The 16,478-nt window shown below is 50.8% G+C and overlaps 2 protein-coding genes across 8 annotated transcripts; both read right to left on the bottom strand.

Moving 5' to 3' along the window:
• Positions 1-3,796: 3,796 nt before the first annotated feature.
• Ovca2 (OVCA2 serine hydrolase domain containing) lies at positions 3,797-4,958 on the bottom strand. The gene is made up of 2 exons (XM_052196117.1): positions 4,722-4,958; positions 3,797-4,506 (listed from the first exon to the last, which is right to left on the bottom strand). The coding sequence occupies exons 1-2, from the start codon at positions 4,903-4,905 to the stop codon at positions 4,007-4,009; spliced, it is 684 nt and encodes a 227-aa protein (XP_052052077.1). The 5' UTR covers positions 4,906-4,958; the 3' UTR covers positions 3,797-4,006.
• Positions 4,410-16,267, bottom strand: Dph1 (diphthamide biosynthesis 1). 7 transcript variants are annotated; one of them, XM_052196112.1, is made up of 14 exons: positions 16,168-16,212; positions 14,822-14,859; positions 12,302-12,454; positions 12,120-12,183; positions 10,466-10,587; positions 9,616-9,773; positions 9,376-9,497; positions 7,464-7,532; positions 6,854-7,010; positions 6,632-6,732; positions 5,786-5,864; positions 5,296-5,436; positions 5,051-5,151; positions 4,410-4,506 (listed from the first exon to the last, which is right to left on the bottom strand). In XM_052196112.1, exons 4-13 carry the CDS (start codon positions 12,170-12,172, stop codon positions 5,068-5,070), a joined length of 1,086 nt encoding a protein of 361 aa, XP_052052072.1. In that variant the 5' UTR covers positions 12,173-12,183; positions 12,302-12,454; positions 14,822-14,859; positions 16,168-16,212; the 3' UTR covers positions 4,410-4,506; positions 5,051-5,067. The 7 variants fall into 7 exon arrangements, with proteins under 7 accessions (XP_052052072.1, XP_052052071.1, XP_052052076.1 ...); XM_052196111.1 differs by lacking the exon at positions 14,822-14,859 and having other exon boundaries at positions 16,168-16,267; XM_052196116.1 differs by lacking the exons at positions 14,822-14,859; positions 16,168-16,212 and adding an exon at positions 16,112-16,163.
• Between the last annotated feature and the right edge of the window lie 211 nt (positions 16,268-16,478).

The raw sequence follows: 16,478 nt of genomic DNA, 5'->3' as shown, positions 1-16,478 counted from the left end.
GCACCTTGGCTCTAGACTGCTTACTGCCCGGGCCGCCCTCAGTAACAGTCTCCAGTCACGGCCACCGACGCCTGGCCCCGCCCCAGGACCACCGACCACCCCCCCCCAGCCCCTCCGCGCCTCCCTGCGCCGCTGTCCGCGGTGCTGATGCAGTGCGAGCGCCTCCCTCGGGCACGCCTGTCCAAGGTCCCCGTGGGTTGCGGTGGGCGCTGGCCCCCGCAGACACTCAGGCCACCCCCGCCGCCCGCGGTGCTGACGTCAGCCTGCAAGCCCCGCCCCCGCGTCTCCAGGGCAACCGTGGCTTTCGATTGTTACTGTGGGAACCGGAGGTAACAGTCTACAGCCATGGTCGCCCCGCAGCACGCCCACGCTCCCCACCACTCCCGAGTTCTGCCAGCCTGGGTTTGAGCATATTCAGAGCAAGAGGAGGCGGGGCGGCGACGCAACGTCCGATGTGTCTGCGGAGGTGGCAAGAGATGTGCTCAGAGAGGCGGCCTTCCAGGCTGCTGCGCATCTACCTCAGGCACAGAAGCAAGACCCATGGAGTGACTGAACATCCTGCTCAGTGACTGCCCTGTCTTCCCAGTCGAGGTATCGCTGCCCAAGGTGGCGAGAAAATGGGTGGTTCTGCAATAAGGATTCTTATCTCATGAGTGGTGAACCGATGGGATCAGGAGTCCTGTAAGAAGGAAGAAGTCTCTTTTGCCCGCAGAGAGCTGAAGGGTGAGAAGGAAGTTTTATCACACCTTTCTTCCAGAAATCCCTAGGTGAGCAGGCAGAGAGGAAAGGGCAAAAAATCCATTTCCTGATAGAGCCACAGCCTTCCTATAACTCTGTCTCCCAACTTTCTCCTGAGCCATGATTAAAAGGAATCTTAACACAGCAAGAAACTGACAGGCTAGGAAAGTTCACCTGGTCCCTAATGCATTGTCTGGAGGTATCAGCCATCAGTCTAAGTAATGCATGCCAACTTGAGTTCTTCAAACATGCCCCAAAAAGGAGTACCACCACAGAGGCTGCAGGCAAATACTCTGCTAGGGCTGCTGACTCTGTCTGATAAGGTACTGTCTTCTGCAGAGCTTTAGAAATCCTGGGTGTAACCAAGATGCAGAAAACAAATAACAAGGATATTTTGAAGAGAGGACAAAACCTTTCACAGATGGAACTTGTCAGAAGACGTGGTTAGAAGGTTGTCTATATAATGCTGTGTTTGTTGTCCTAGAAAGCATTTAGTGTAAACCATGCTTTCCTCTCCAACTTTACACATTAGAAAGCAGAAGCCCAGGTTGGGCATTTAGCCTACAGAAAGAGGTAGTTTTTGCTTACTTTTTACCAGACAGCAGAGAGACCAACCAAAACCAGGAGCAGCAGTGTATACCTGCTGTCCCAGTTGCTTAAGAGGCTGGGGCATGTGAACTCTTGAGCCCAGAAGCTCCAATGTAGCCTGGACAATAAATATGAGATCCGTGTCTCAAATCAAGGGGGGTGGTGATGACATCAGGTAAGAATATAGGCTTTTGGATCTGAATCATCCAATCTTGAATAAGGTACTTAGCCTTTCTGTGCCTATTTCAACTATAAAGCTTAGGTTAATAACAGTACTTTCTTCATGAAATCAGACAATGGGGAGCAGGGGTGCTAGGCATAGAATTTTGTGGTGCAGTCTGTGCTTAGCATGCCTAAGGTCCTGGGTTTGATCCCGGCACCAGAAATAAATGAGTTAGGCTATGGTGGGGCATGCTTTGAATCCCATCTCTTGGGAGACAGAGATAAGTGGATTTCTGTAAGTTCAAGGATAGCCAGAACTATGAGACCCTGTCTTAAAAGTTAAACAGCAGACTTCACTAGTCTCATTGTCTGGTATAGTTAATTCTCAATAAATATTATTTCTACCTCTGGACCTTACCTGCCTGGCTATATGTAAATGTTAGAGCACTGACTCCTCAGGAGGCCTTCTTCTTCTTTCCTCCCCAGGTTTTTGAGTCACTCTAGAGGTTTTCCTAATAGCACATATCTACCAGTCTTAAAATTCTACCCAAGGCTGTAGTTTGCAAATAGCTACATCAGGAATGACCAGAGGCAGACAAATAGGTCTACAACTTTCTCTAGAAACTCCAAGTTTAACAAGTGCTCCTCATGTAAGTGGCCCACAGGATGTGCATGTGGTAGTGCTGAAGCTCACCATGTGGTGGGCAGGAACTCTCCACTCATGGGAATCAGAACTGCTCTGGTTCTTGGGAGGGGTCTTTCCTTCAAACAGAAGCACTTCTGTTTCCCTCATACAGCGCTGCTTGAACCTTCTCCTCTCTCTTCCCTGGTAGAGCCAGGGCCTAAAGACCACCCACATGGACCTCACCTTTATAGGGCTACCGAAGATTTTGAGTCACCCTTTTCCCCAGCTTGGAGCGGACTCATGGGGGCAGCCTATGACTGCCAGTGGGTGAATCATAGTACTGATCTGCAGACCCATGAATTATTTACAGAAAAGCAAAGACTACTAATAGACCAAGGCCAATGAGGTTTATAGAATTCCATTTGTTCAACCTCCTTGTGTCAAGGGAGCAATCCCTGTAAGACAAGAGCAAGGCACACGGACAGGCTCCCTATCCCAGCTTTCTTACAATGGGATCTAAAACTAGTAAATGGGACTTTGAGGTATAAATCCAGTCTATCCTTGTGTGTATGCGACTGCATGTGTTGGCAGTCAATGCCTTTACCTGCTGAGCCATCTGTCTTTCGGATGGTCTTAAGCCCTGAAGAAGCCACTTTTACAAAAGTGCAGTTCAGGGTAAGAGAATGTCCCCCACCTCTATGTCTCACCACAGCCACTGGGTCACTGACTTTTAAACACAGATCATGTGTATCCCTGGGACCTTGTACTAGACCCTCTGGAACTAAGAGCTATAAGATGTTTGTGAGCTACAATGTAGATACTGGGAACTGAGCCTGGGTCCTTTGAAAAAGCAGCCCATGTTCTTAACCATTGAACCATTTCTCTAATGTGTACCTTGAAACACTTGTGTGTCAAGGGAACATATAACTCTAAGACTTGGAGTATCTGGCCAACTCCAACTCCTGCTCAGTGACAAAGTTCCCTAGTGGTGTGGGACTAGGTAGGTGCATTGTGATATCTTAGGAAAACTGTCTTTCAGAGGCAGAAGTCAGAAAGCAGTGTGCCTGTGTGTGGCAAGAGTGGGCACTCGAAGTGAGAAGTGGCACATCTATAATTAGCATCATCAGTTAGAATAGCAGTCATCTCGGGAGGTCTGCACATGGGTTCACGAGGAAGAGGCAGCTTACTTTCTGCTGTCTGTGGCATATGTATGACCCAAATCTTCAGGCTCAAGAGTTCAGAGAGCAAAGACTAAGTCAGGGACCAGAAGAAAGCCAGCTCCCAATTATCAGGGATCAGGATGCAGGAAACCTAAAAGCAGATGGACCCAAGCAGACCCTTGCCAAGTGTTTTCTTTCCCCAAACTCCTCAAATATAAAACTTTCTGATTCTAATTCAGGCACCAAGATATCTGGCTACTTTAGTCTGGGACTTAAACGTCCACAAAAGAATGGTGAAATGGCTCAGAGGCATGACCCATTCATGCCCAAATCAAGAATTGAAAAAGAACCTATATGGTTGAAAGAATCAACTCACTGCAGTTACCCTCTGAGCTCCACAAGTTTACACCCATCCACACAATAAGCAGAATTTGAAGACACAAAACAATAAATGTCTTCCACCAAAAATGTGTTCTGGGGGCTCACAGCTGCAAGTAATCGCTAGTTTGGCATTGTCCCAGGGTAGATATTCAAAGTCTATCACTTTATTGTTTGCCAATCACAGGGGTGCCAGCCCCTGCTTGCCACCACTGTCTCACAGGCTCTCTGGTCTCGTGTGTCCTGAGAACTGAAAGGTGCCTTTTACCTAGCCATGGTGAGGAGTGCCACAGGAGGGCATTAGACAACCGCTGCTAGAGAAAGTGGGGGCAGTGCGGAGACATTTGTCGACTCTTCATTCTGCAAACTGGTCCAAGAACTTCAGGTAGGCCTGACGCTGGGGTGCGGCTGCTGGAATGAAGTGACCACCAGAGTGGGTGAGGGTGACGGCTCCAAGGAATCGGCTAGCCAACTGCATACTCTCCTGAGAAGGGATGACTCGATCAGTATCCCCAAAAACATGAAGTGAAGGCAGTGACATGGGGCTCCGCAGGATGGGCTCCTTAAGGCCAAAGCCTCGGGGACAGAACCCCGACACAAGTATGATAAATCTTGGCAAGGAGAAGCGAGGATCTCCTGCCTGGCCCAGGGCGCACACATAAGCTGCTAGTGCGGCCCCCTGACTGAAGCCAAGAAGTCCATCGAAAGGCCCCAGCGTGTTAAGGGCCTGTGCCACCGTTTCCAGGGCCTTCTCCAGACCCCTGCACACGGTGGGCTCTTCCAGAGCTGAGAAAACATCTGCTTCCTCCTCGGAAAACCACCAGCCTCGAGGTTGCTCCTCCGGAGAACAGGGCCCTAAAAGCAGATGGGAGATCGGGGTTAGAGGCGGTGAGAGGAAGAAGGCAGAGCTTGGGAAAGACGCAGCCGGGGGATGTGGGGGGCGGGAGGGGCCTGGTATGGACCGGACACAGATAAAGGGAAACCTGGGCGCTCAGACGAGAGCCTGAGTTTAGGGGGCCAGGTGACAAAGGGGAGGGGTCCGGTGTGCTAAGGGGACCAAGCTGTCTCACCCGAGGCTGGCCCTGCCCCCTCGGCAGCCGCTGCCTCGGGGACCGGGTGCGGCCCGCTGAGGCACACGAGCTCTGCGCGACCCCGCAGCGCCTTCCTCAGCGCTCCAGTCTTCTCACGGAAGCCCCGCTCGCTCTGCCGGAAGCCGGCTAGACACAGCACTCTCAGGGTCGGCCGTGCCGCCATACCGCAGAGCGACCGGAAGCAGGCCTTCGCGAGCGGAAGTAGAACCTGCACGGGGGCAGGGCCTGGGCCGGCAACACCCCTAAGGCGGGACTCGGAGAAGGCGGGGCACTCCTAAAACAAAAAGGTGGGGCGAGGCTGCAGATACCTGCTGCTCCAGACCTCTCAGGGAGCTGGCGATGTGGCCTTCTGGTCTGCGCAGCTGCAACCGTCACAGGCTGGGGCTGGTGAGCCGCCTCTGGACCCCTGCTGCATCGGAGGTAGCCAACAAATCCAAGTCACTCACTGCAACCTCCACCCGGCTCCCTTGCATTTCCCCCGGTGTCCTCAGGGCGGCGGCAGTGGATCACATCACGCCAACGCTGCGCCTCAGCCCTCCTTAAAATCCTCTACCTTGCCGGATGCAGGCTGGCAGTGACCCCGGGGTTTCTGGTCCCGACCGTGGTTCACTGTCCATGGCCCTAAGGAACTGCCAGCGTAGAAGTCCATGGGGTAGGGCTGCTGCCAAGAAACGTCCTTCAGGGCCACGGCTGCCTAGGGAGAAAAGATAATGATGCCAATACTTTTTTTTTTTTGGTTCCTGCATTAGCAAATTTGACCAAGGTCTAGGAAGGGTGTGTATTATCATTATACTTCAGAAAGGAAGTGTAAGGAGACTCGCAGCTACATGGTCTCAGTAGTACTGTAAACAGGCCAGCCTGGGCTCTACAGAAGACCAAGTCTTAAATACAAACAAAAACTACACAGCAAGATGGTGGGCTCAGTCTCAGTCTCAGAATCCATCCCTTAAGCGCTGCTCACCCACGGCAGCCATCTCGCTACCCTCCCTCGACAAGATGTACAAAGCCAACTACCCTGCAGATTTTCAAAATGTGGTTGTTACCTCGTAGGGTGTCAGCAATGGCTTGGGAAAGGCTGAACCCCAGTCAATGGAGAGGCGTGGACATGCCACCTGCACCCACCTAAGAAGGTAAGACAGTAAGATGTGAAATGAAAGCCACCTCTCTCTGGGGTACCACACTGAAGAACATAACGGTGTCTCAATATTGTCAACTGGATGTATTGAGCTAACTATATTGTTGGGAATGTAACTGTAAAGTGATTGCCCTTTGGGACTTGACCTTAACTCCTGAAACCATTGCACTGAAAGCAGAAGTGGGGCTGGAGGATGGCTTAGTGCTTAAGGGAGCCGGATACTCTTGCAGAGGATGCAAGTTCACTTCCCAACCATCTGAAGTAAAAGGCAAAAGTGTGTGTGTGTGGTATGTTATACACTTGTATCCCAGCACTGAGGAGATTCAGACAGGTGGATTGCCAGCCAGTCTACTTAGCCAATGAGAGATCCTGTTCCTGTTTCAGGGGGGAAAAGGGTAGACACCAAAGCTCTACCCAAACTAACACATATGCAAAAGAGAAAAAACCTGCCTTAATGGAATCAAACAACGGGCATCAGCCCTTCACTCCATAAGCCACCTCCCAGTTGATGTGTAAGCACCCATCTTGAACCAAGGTTTGTACACAGGACTCTTACACTCATCCCACCAGACTACGATGGCCAGACAATGCAGGCAGCCCATGGTCAAGAGTGGCCCCTGCTGGATAAGTTCTTGATTTCATGACCACATATGCAGTTCTCATTGGATGTAACCGTAAGTTTGTACTGGCCAGAACATGGTTTCTAAGCTCCCTTTAGCTGGTCACCATACATGGGTGAGGTGGGAAAACTCACACATCTATCCCAGGAAGTAGACTGAGTTTGCTGGGGAAGATCTCAGAGAGCAGCAGCCTCACGAAAGGAAGTCCCAAGTCTCTGAGCTGCGATTCCAAGTGCTGCCGAGAGAAGGAGGCCAAGGAGGGGTTTCTGAGATGCAGTGGCCAAAGCTAGATCCTTCAGCCCACTGCTTCTCCAGTTCCTTTCCTGTCTGCCCCTCCTGATGCTCGGCCCTCTTACCTCCAGGATCTTGGGACTGCCCTGGCGGCCCAGAGTTCCCAGAATGAGGCCCCAGGACTTGGCTGAGCGCGCAGCAGCAATGGCTTCCTGGCGAGTGGCCTGCATGCGCTGATGGTCATAGTATTCTCTGGAGAGGACTTTGCTGTATGGGTCATACCTGGAAAAACAGTCAGGGTCACTGAGCTCAGGACCAAAGATGGACTTAGGGAATCGGACCCTGAGATCAGTAACCACGGAGATAACCCTACAGCTAGAGCAAGGGAGTGTTTTAAGAGCTTGGGGTTAAAAAAAGAAAGAAAGAAAAAGAAAGAAAGAAAGGAAGGAAGGAAGGAAGGAAGGAAGGAAGAAAGAAAGAAAGAAAGAAAGAAAGAAAGAAAGAAAGAAAGAAAGAAAGAAAGAAAGAAAGAAAGAAAGAAAGAAAACATAAAAAGGAGCTTGGGGTGATTCCCACGTAGGCAACAGCAGTCCTGGGTCTAAATTCCAGATGTGCTTCAGTTAGGGCCACCTGCCATTTAGTAACTAGGGAATGAGGGGTAGGTCAGCCTAACGAGGGCCTCCAAGGCAGAGCCTCTCACCCTGCCCCAGATGGCCAGCCCTCCCCAGCCCATACCGGTAAGCAGATACATTAGGGTTGGCAATCATGACAGACTCCAGGTGGAAGCGGCCATCTCCAAGGTACCTGCAGGGTGGGAAGAGTGTGTAAGTGGGGTGATGGGATAGCCCAGGGTGCCCTGGCGGACAGGGCCTGAAGACAGAGCTCTCAGCCACCCATGCTGCCGAGTCTGTAAAAACTGACAACAGTCCTCAATTCGTCTCTTCAGGTCTCTCATATGTACAGAAGGAGCTGGACTTGGATGCCTAGGAGATACCTCTAGCTGTATAATGCGCAGTCTTCCGTGGCAAAAGGAAAGGCAGTGCCAAGGCCAAAGAAAGGCCACCTGGGCCCAAGCGCGTAATCTGAAAGCTGAGGGCGTGTTTCTTTTTTATTCAGCTCAACATAGACATAGAGAGGTTGTGTTTACTATGTCTGCCCAGGGCTGGAGAGACAGACAGCTCATTGGTTAAAAGCACTGACTGCTCTTTCAGAGGACCTGGGTTCAATTCACAGCACCTACATAGTGGCTCACAGCCACTCATAACTCCTTTTCTAGAGGATATGATGCACTCTTCTGACCTCCAAATGGACTAGGCACACATGTGGCAGACATACATGAGGCAAAACATTCATGCAATAGTAAAGAGTGGTGGTGGTCAGCAGGGTGGTGGAATGTCACAGAAGACAGAAATGGATCTGAGTCTGAGGCCATCTTGGTCTACAGATTAACTCCAGGATGGCCAGGGCTACCTAGGGAAAGACGTTCCAGGGTACACACTGGCGATTTTGGACCACACCAGCACCGATACAAAGTTATAACAACCATTTCTTGTACTTTCTGGGTTCAAGACTTGAGGTAAGTACCTAAAACACCTTTGCTACTGCCATCTTACAGGAGATAAGCTCAAGTCTCAAGGACTTTAATACATTTGCTCAAGCTAGGCATAGTGGCTCATGTCTTTATTCCCAGCAGTTGGGAGGCAGAGGCAGGGGGATCTCTGTGAAGTTGAGGCCAGCCTGGGCTATATACAGTGAGTTTCAGAACAGCAAAGGCTGCAAAGTAAGACAAAACAGAACCCACTTGCTCAAAGCTCAAAAGCTATCTAGCAGTGTATCTGAGATTAGATAGCAGGTTTCACCACCAGGCCACACAGAACATACCCTCAGAGATACCCTCACTCACAGTCCCTTCCTAGGGCCTGCAGAGCCCAGGGCTTACAAGAGAAGACCCCCATAGCAGCTGCTTCTCACTCTCTTGGAGAGCGTAACTCCTTTTGAGGCCAAACGGGTACCTCCTTCAACATGCACCTTGAGGCCTCAGATGATGGACATCCATTACACTGGCACAAGTACATGGGCAATGGCCCTCAGGGAGAGGTATCCTATGTGGATGTAGCCAAACCTGTGGGATCAGTTCCCAAAGCCCTCAGGGGTGGGGCTGAGTCACAGTGCCCCTCCTTCCCTTCTTGCCACTAGCTAGGAAAGGACTCCCATCCCCAGTCCCAGCCGGAGGAGCTGCTGGCTGAGAGACTGAATGCATTCACACAACATTAAGCATTTCCATTACCTAAAATAATTAGGCGGCAGGAGACACGCTGCTCCTGCTTGTTAGCTGTCCGGATGCTAAATTAATGGGGCTGCAGCCTGGGCGTGCCCATCCATCTTCTCCAATTACATTCTCTCCATTTCTATCCATCCTGATCCCCCTATCAGGCCCTCGAGTTCTGAGTCCTATCTCCACCCTCAGCGCAGCCTTCTGGGTGAAGGATGGACCACTGAGGAGTGCAAGTGAACTCGAAGTGTAGTCCCCACACAGGCCCTCTTCCAAGGTGACCTTGAGCACACAGGTTAGAACTTAAGACTTGCCCTTTCCCTGAGGATACGTATTTTGGATGTCTCTACAAATTCGCCCCCGTTTTTCACTTACACAACAGCTTCCACTTCCTTGGGAAGTCGAGGGGATGTACAGCCTAGGATCTCCCCAGGGGACAGGGGCTTGCACTGTGGGACACTGATGTGGTAATCAGCTTTCAGCTCCTGTGCAGCTGCCTGTATTGATAATGAAGCAAAGGAAGCTGGGAGGAAGCCAGGGCCAGAGGAGCATCCCAGAGCACCAGGCGCAGGAGCAAGCCTCCCCACCCTACGTGATGCTAGCTGATCTACTTACCTGTAACGTTGACACAAACTGAATGGTGCTGACCAGAGCGAGTGAGCTGCCTGGTGCAAAGGTAAGGCGGACCGAGTCCAGGAGGTGGGCAGTGTCTATCCGGATATCCACAAAGACATACAACACTCGGAAGTCCTGAATCGAGGTGTCCATGGGGACTACAGAGAGTTCAAAACAAGTGGTCTGAAAGGCAGGAGGGGCGAGGATCCTGGCCCGGTCCCCATCTTAAGAGCAGCCAGGGCATTGGCTTCAGCCTGGAGGGATTACAGAAGGGAGGTCACAGTCTCCTAGACCATTCTCATCTTAGCTGGGTACCCAGCCTATTCTCCCAGGAACAGCCTTTCAAACACCTGCATCTGCCAGGTGTGCTGGCTCACACCTATAATCCTAGCAGCTGGGAGGCTGAAACAGGAGGACAGCTGTTCGGTGCCAGGCCTCCCTGGGCTAGAGAGTTAGACTGTCTCAAAAACCAACCCAGCCAGGCGGTGGTGGCACACGCCAGCACTTGGGAGGCAGAGGCAGGCGAATTTCTGAGTTCGAGGCCAGCCTGGTCTACAGAGTGAGTCCCAGGACAGCCAGGGCCATACAGAGAAACCCTGTCTCAAAAAATCAAAAACCAAAACAAACAAACAAAACCCAACCCAAACCAAACAAACAAAAACATCAAACACACACATCTGAGACAGTAGCATGATTTCCAAGGCTGCCAAGTACAAAGGAAGGCGCAAACTGCAAAGCAGAAAGAACAAGGCTGCCCTGGGAGGCGGAGGGACTTTGTGCTTGCACATAGAACAGGAAAAATACACAGTAGAGAAGATCAGCCTGCAGCCTGTGTCCCAGCCCACCATACCTAGACAGCTGTGACCATAGTGCACCAAGAAGTCAACTCCCAAGGCCCTTGCAGTGAAGTCATCCACACAGCAAGCCCCATAGGTGACATCACCCATCACCATCACCTCAGCCTTTGTGAACCTGTGGAGATGGGGTTGGGGAACAGTGGAACAGAGACACAGTTTGAGATGGGAGACAGTCCTCACTCTGGAGGTGTCTCAGGACCCAGACCTCCTTGAGTTGGCAGCTGCCAAACAAGAGTAGGAGGGGTGCATCTGCCACCTCCCTCAGCCCTGGCAGCAGCTCCTGGAACAGTTGCTATGTGAGGATATGTCTGCAGCACACTGTCCAGCCTTAGACTGCAAGACCCCTAACCCTCAGAAGTACATGTACATAGTCCAAACAGACCCGAGACTGTGACTTATCCTACCCAGGGCAGGTAAAGATTCCCCTGACAAACTCTGGCATTACTGTCTGTGGAGGTATGGAGGCATGGTCTCTCCTTGCCCAGACATTCTCCCCCCCCCCCACAGTTCCCCACCCATAGGTAAGGCCATGGGTGCCCAGGATGGGGAGGACCCATGCGCAGCTCCCCCACAGCACATGGTGCTGCCCACACTCCTCATGCAGTCAGGAAGAGTGGGCTCTGGACAGCACATTGTTATGAGATCTGCTGCCAGGCCTGAATCACTGGGGGGCAGGGTGGTAGAAAAGACCTTGCACCCCCAAACTCACCGCTGAGACAGAGCAGGAGGCTTAGCTCTCCTAGGAAGAGACCATACCTGGACATAGATGCCGGCTCTGTGACAGGGCTCCCCCATTCTTCCTCTGGGGTGCAGTGGGGGAAGCTGAAGTGCTGCCGCTCTGCACCCTCCTCCACCCCCTTCCCCAAATCAGCCTGTGCACGGACCGGATTATTCAGCTCCTTAGCATGCAGCCCCGGCTCTGAGTCAGCCAGAGCACTTAATTTTTTATAGATTAAAATGTATGCAAATTGGCCTGAGCCCCAAAGAGCATCCCCAAGGGGCAAGAGGGTGGGAGCAGGGAAGTGGGTCTGTGGTGGAGGGGAGGAAGATGGGTGAGGGCAGCAGCAGGGAAGTAGGAGGTTCCCAGCACGAGATGACCTCCCCTTTCTGCATTCCCCCTCCCTGTGCTCATGCTGGCTCCAGATGGCAGAGCACTGCTCCCCCCACCCCCAGCGATGGTTCATTGTGATGAAGAAGCTTAGGAGGGGGCAGAGGAACTGAATATCTTTCCCCAGACACCTCTCACCTCTGCCACCCACCTCCTCCCACCCAAACTGAGCCTGAGAGAAAGATGCGCCCTCTTCAATTCCCCAGCCTCTCCACCCTCCACTCGGCCCCAGCCCTTGACAGCTAGACCCTCACCCATTTAGGGTTAGCTTTTTTAGGCTCCTCCCAGATGCTGCCATCTGCTCTGGCCTAGAAACAGAAATTAACTTCTTTGCCCTTGCCCAGACTATATAAGGGAAGGGAAACGGACAAACCAAGTTCTCAGCAACCTGGGAGTTTTGTTTCGAGTTTTTCCTTTTGTGTGTATATACATGCTTATAAGCTTAGTGGTTAGCCAGTGGTCCAGAAGAGAAACGTATGCCAACAGGCATAACTCTACTGGGCAAAGGCTCAGCTTGCTCTCCGGTGCACAAGCCTCACCTTTCCAAGATATCCACAATGGTGCAGGCAAAGAGGAGGAGGCCTTCAGGCATTTGTAAGGCCACTGCAAGATAGAGACAAGATGAAAGGCAGAGAGCTCCAAGAGGCTGGGACAGGCCTGGCCCCACGTCTGGGCAGGCGACCTTTCCAACCTCACCACAGCTCCACCCTTTGAGGCTCACCCTTCTTGGCCTGGGCTTGTTGGATCCTCCAGATGGTCTTGGGGATCTCAAAGTTGTAGTTAGAAGGCAGAGCTTGGACAGCAGCCAGTAGCTGGGGATTGTTCAGGATCTCAGGAGGGATCTGATTGGCCAGTCGCCCCCGAGAGATGCGACCTAAAAAAAACATTAAGGCCTGAGTCTGCATCTGCCCTAGACCACAGGCAGCCAGAGCCACTTAATCTGTTAACTGGAAATTGAAGGCTCAGATTCCACACAAAGAATATCCACCCAGCTTTTGCCCTAACTCAATTCATCCTACAGATAGAGGCAGCCCATAAACCAGGGGAAATCTGCATAATTAACTTCTATGCCGTGAGATTACTAGCAGTCAGAAATGGGACTGTGGCTCACCCTTCAGGACTAGAGATGACACAAAAAAGAATAAAAAGCTAAGGCGTCACCCAACTCAAGTCCCATTAATTTGGCCAGAGTTGTTTAATCCATACCTTTGTCTTCTCATTTAAAAGAAAGCCAGGTATGTATATCTATAATCCCAGCATTAGAGAAGCTGAGGCAGGCCGGGCAGAGGCTGCGCACAAAAACAAAAAAAAAAGGGAAGAGGCTCAGTAGTTAATAGCACTCACTGGCTCCTCTTCCACATAATGGCTCTATAATGGGATCTGTACCCTCTTCTGTCTGCAGGCATACGTGCAAACAGAGCACTTAGACATAAAGCTCCCCCCTCCCCGAGACAGGGTTTCTCTGTGTAGCCCTGGCTGTCCTGGAACTCACTCTGTAGACCAGGCTGGCCTCGAACTCAGAAATCCGCCTGCCTCTGCCTCCCAAGTGCTGGGATTACAGGTGTGCGCCACACTGCCGGCTTACAAAGCTTTTTTTGTTTTTTGTTTTTTTTTTGAGACAGGGTTTCTCTGTATATACCTGGCTATCTTGGAACTCACTCTGTAGACCAGGCTGGCCTCGAACTCAGAAATCCACCTGCCTCTGCCTCCCAAATCCTGGGATTAAAGGTTTGTGCCACACTGCCCGGCTGACATAAAGCTTTTTTTTTTTGAGGCTAACCTGTTCTACATAGTGAGTTCCAGGCCACTTGGAGCTACAAAGTGGAAGATCCTATCTTTTAAAAAAAAAAAAGCCGGGTGGGCGGTGGTGGCACATGCCTTTAATCCCAGCACTCTGGGAGGCAGAGGCAGGCGGATTTCTGAGTTTGAGACCAGCCTGGTCTACAGAGTGAATTCCAGGACAGCCAGGGCTACACAGAGAAACCCTGTCTCCTGTCTCAAAACAAACAAACAAACAAACAAACAAACAAACAAAAACAAAAACAGGAGGTAAATGCTTATCATACAAGTATGAGGACCTGGTACAATGGCAGGCCTGTGATCCCAGTGCTGAGGTCTGCTGGACACCCAAGCTAGCCGAATCAATGAGCTTCAGTTTCAGTGACAGAATGAATTAAAAAATCAAGGTGGGGTGACTGCCGAGCCGTTCACAAGCACTTGTTACTGACAGGAACCTGTGACTCCAGCTCCAGGGGAAGGAGTGCCAGGCACCTGCACACAGGTGTGCACACACAGAAACAAAAAAGGAAAATGGAGGCCGGGAAAGAGAACTGGGGTACAGGTGCCTGCCTCGTAACCTGAGTTCAATCCCCTGAATCCATGTGGTAAAAGGATTCACGGTCTCCACACAGGCATGCATGCACACACAGACACACACAAACCAATTTTTTTCTTTGGAACTCACTCTGTAGACCAGGCTGGCCTTGAACTCATAAATCTGCCTGCCTCTGCCTCCCAAGTACCAGGATTAAAGGCATGCGCCACCACTGCCTGGCTTTTTTTTTTTTTTTTTTTTTTAAAGACAAGTTCTCTCTGTGTAGCTCTGGTTGGCCTGAAACTCACTATATAGACCAGACTGGCCTCCTGAGTGCCGGGATTAAAGGTATATCACCATTTTTTAAATTAAAAAAAAATGAACCAGATTCTTGACATTGGCTTTCACACACACATACCCCCCACACACACACACACACAGTCAGACACATGTTCACACACACATATACACAATTTAGCTGGGTAGATACAATGAGACTGTATCAAAATAAAAAGTAAAGATAATAGCATGGACAATGGCCCTGGGTTCATCCCCAGTGTGTGTGTGTGTGTGGGGGGGGGGAGTTGTGCTGTGTCTGTGCATGCATGCATGTATGTGTCCCTCTGTGTCATTTTTAATTTTTATTATTGGTGATAGTGGTCATGGTGTCTAGGACATTACGTGTAAAACCCTATCTCAAAACAGCCACAATTGGGGGTAGAGCAGTTCAGTCCTATGGAACTTGCTCTTTTTCTAGAGGACCAGTTTGATTTCCAGCACCCACATTGGACAGCTATAATTCCAGCTCCAGAGGAATCTGATACTCTTCCAACTGCTTCTAGCACACACACACACACACACACACACACACACACGTACACACACGTTAAATCGCTGACTTTTTTAACTAAAGAGAAATAAACATACCCACTGAATGAATAAGTTCCCTAGTCCTTGTGTTCAACCTAGGAAAGCCAGAAAGAGCACACTTTAGTGTGCCAATGAACAAACAGATAAGGCCAAAGGGTGACCCTCACACCTTAGGATTTAACACTCTAAGTCTGAGCAGAGATATACAGATAAGCCCTTGAACAGAAAAAATACTGAAATCAGAGGGATCGCTTAATGCACAAAGGCACCAAGCTTCGGGTCCTGTGCTCCAACCCTGTGCATCCACGTGGAGGAAACTCACTCCACTAGTTACTCTGACTTCCACAGGCACTGTGAATGTTAAATGATGTTAAAATTTTCTAATTCAAATTCATTTTTTGGTTTGAAAAAAAAAATACTATGTCGGGTAGTGGTGGCACACACCTTTGATCCCAGGACTCCGGAAGCAGAGCCAACCTTATGGGCAGAGCGAGTTCCAGGATAGTCAAGGCTACATAGAGAAACCCTGTCTCAAAACAAAAAACCTGAGGCTCTAACAAACAGTATCTCACTAGGAGCCAAAAGTTTGGAAAAAACAAATTTAGTCATCCCATACCTCAGAACCTGTGTTATGTACCAGAACTTCTTGCTAGGGCGCCTATGAATAGGAAGGATTCTCCCAAACCTGTGTGTTTATCTACGGTGGTAGCGGGGTGCGTTGAAGAACTCTATAGTCTGGAAAGCAGGGGCCCTGGCATCGAGTTTGAATATTACTTTTAGAGCGTTGGCTCAGTTTCATGGCCTTGGACAACGAGCTTTAGACTCGTCTGCTTCCCTACAGAATCTCTTCAGACAGATCCAAATCTCTTGTGGGCTTTTAGGCACCGCAGGTGCTTGCATGAAGAGCAGTAGACACCTCCTCCTTTTTCAAGGTTGTCATGTTTGAATTCTTATCCCCCGCCAGTTGAGTAGAGATCCTTGGGCCAGGGTAGTACTCTAGTCCCTACTCCTAACACAAGGCTGGCATTTACTGGGCGCCGGCTAGTGTCTAGTAAAGGACACCAACCTCCTCTTCGCACAAATAAAAGCATATTCTCTGAGTCCACTTGTAAAACGCACCGCGGCCCCTTCCCTCCCGTCAGATCTGTCCTATTCCGTCACTCTTCTAGGGTCTGTCTGCTATCTGGGATAGCCTTGAGGAAATAAACTCCCGGGAGGGACAGTTTTTGTCTTTCCGAGAGGAAAGACGGGTCCTTGGTTCTCTGGTGATGAGAGCTCAGAACTTTTAACCGCATGACACTCTCGGATCTCGAGGAGAAAGGAGTCACCTCCTGCCCTGTCCCTGACCTGGGGGGTCCCACCAGAGATGCGAGGTCAGAAGGTCACAGCGTTGCTGCACCCACCTCTGCCAGGGCCGACTCGGCTTCCTGGCTCCGCAGTCTCGGACACAACGAGCGCCGCCATCACCCTAGAGCCCACGTGGGGGAACAAAAAGGCAGCACTGGAAGAGCGAGGAGAACGCAGGTAGCACAATCGACCGCCGAGCCGAGGGCGGAGATTCTAGCAGGGCGGAGACTAAAAGGAGATGAGGGCGGTGCTACAATGGGCACCAGTTGATAGGAAAGGTTCGGACTTTCAAGCCTCTCTGCGTCTCCTAGTGGTCCCCCTTGTTCCCACGCACTTCTCTAACCTAGTTCAAAGCCGTTACTCCCAG

This window comes from Apodemus sylvaticus, chromosome 10 (assembly GCF_947179515.1).
Source record: "Apodemus sylvaticus chromosome 10, mApoSyl1.1, whole genome shotgun sequence".
Classification (NCBI taxonomy): domain Eukaryota; kingdom Metazoa; phylum Chordata; class Mammalia; order Rodentia; family Muridae; genus Apodemus; species Apodemus sylvaticus.
The sequence above is the reverse complement of the archived record's forward strand: the minus strand, read 5'-3'. Positions and strand labels throughout refer to the sequence as shown.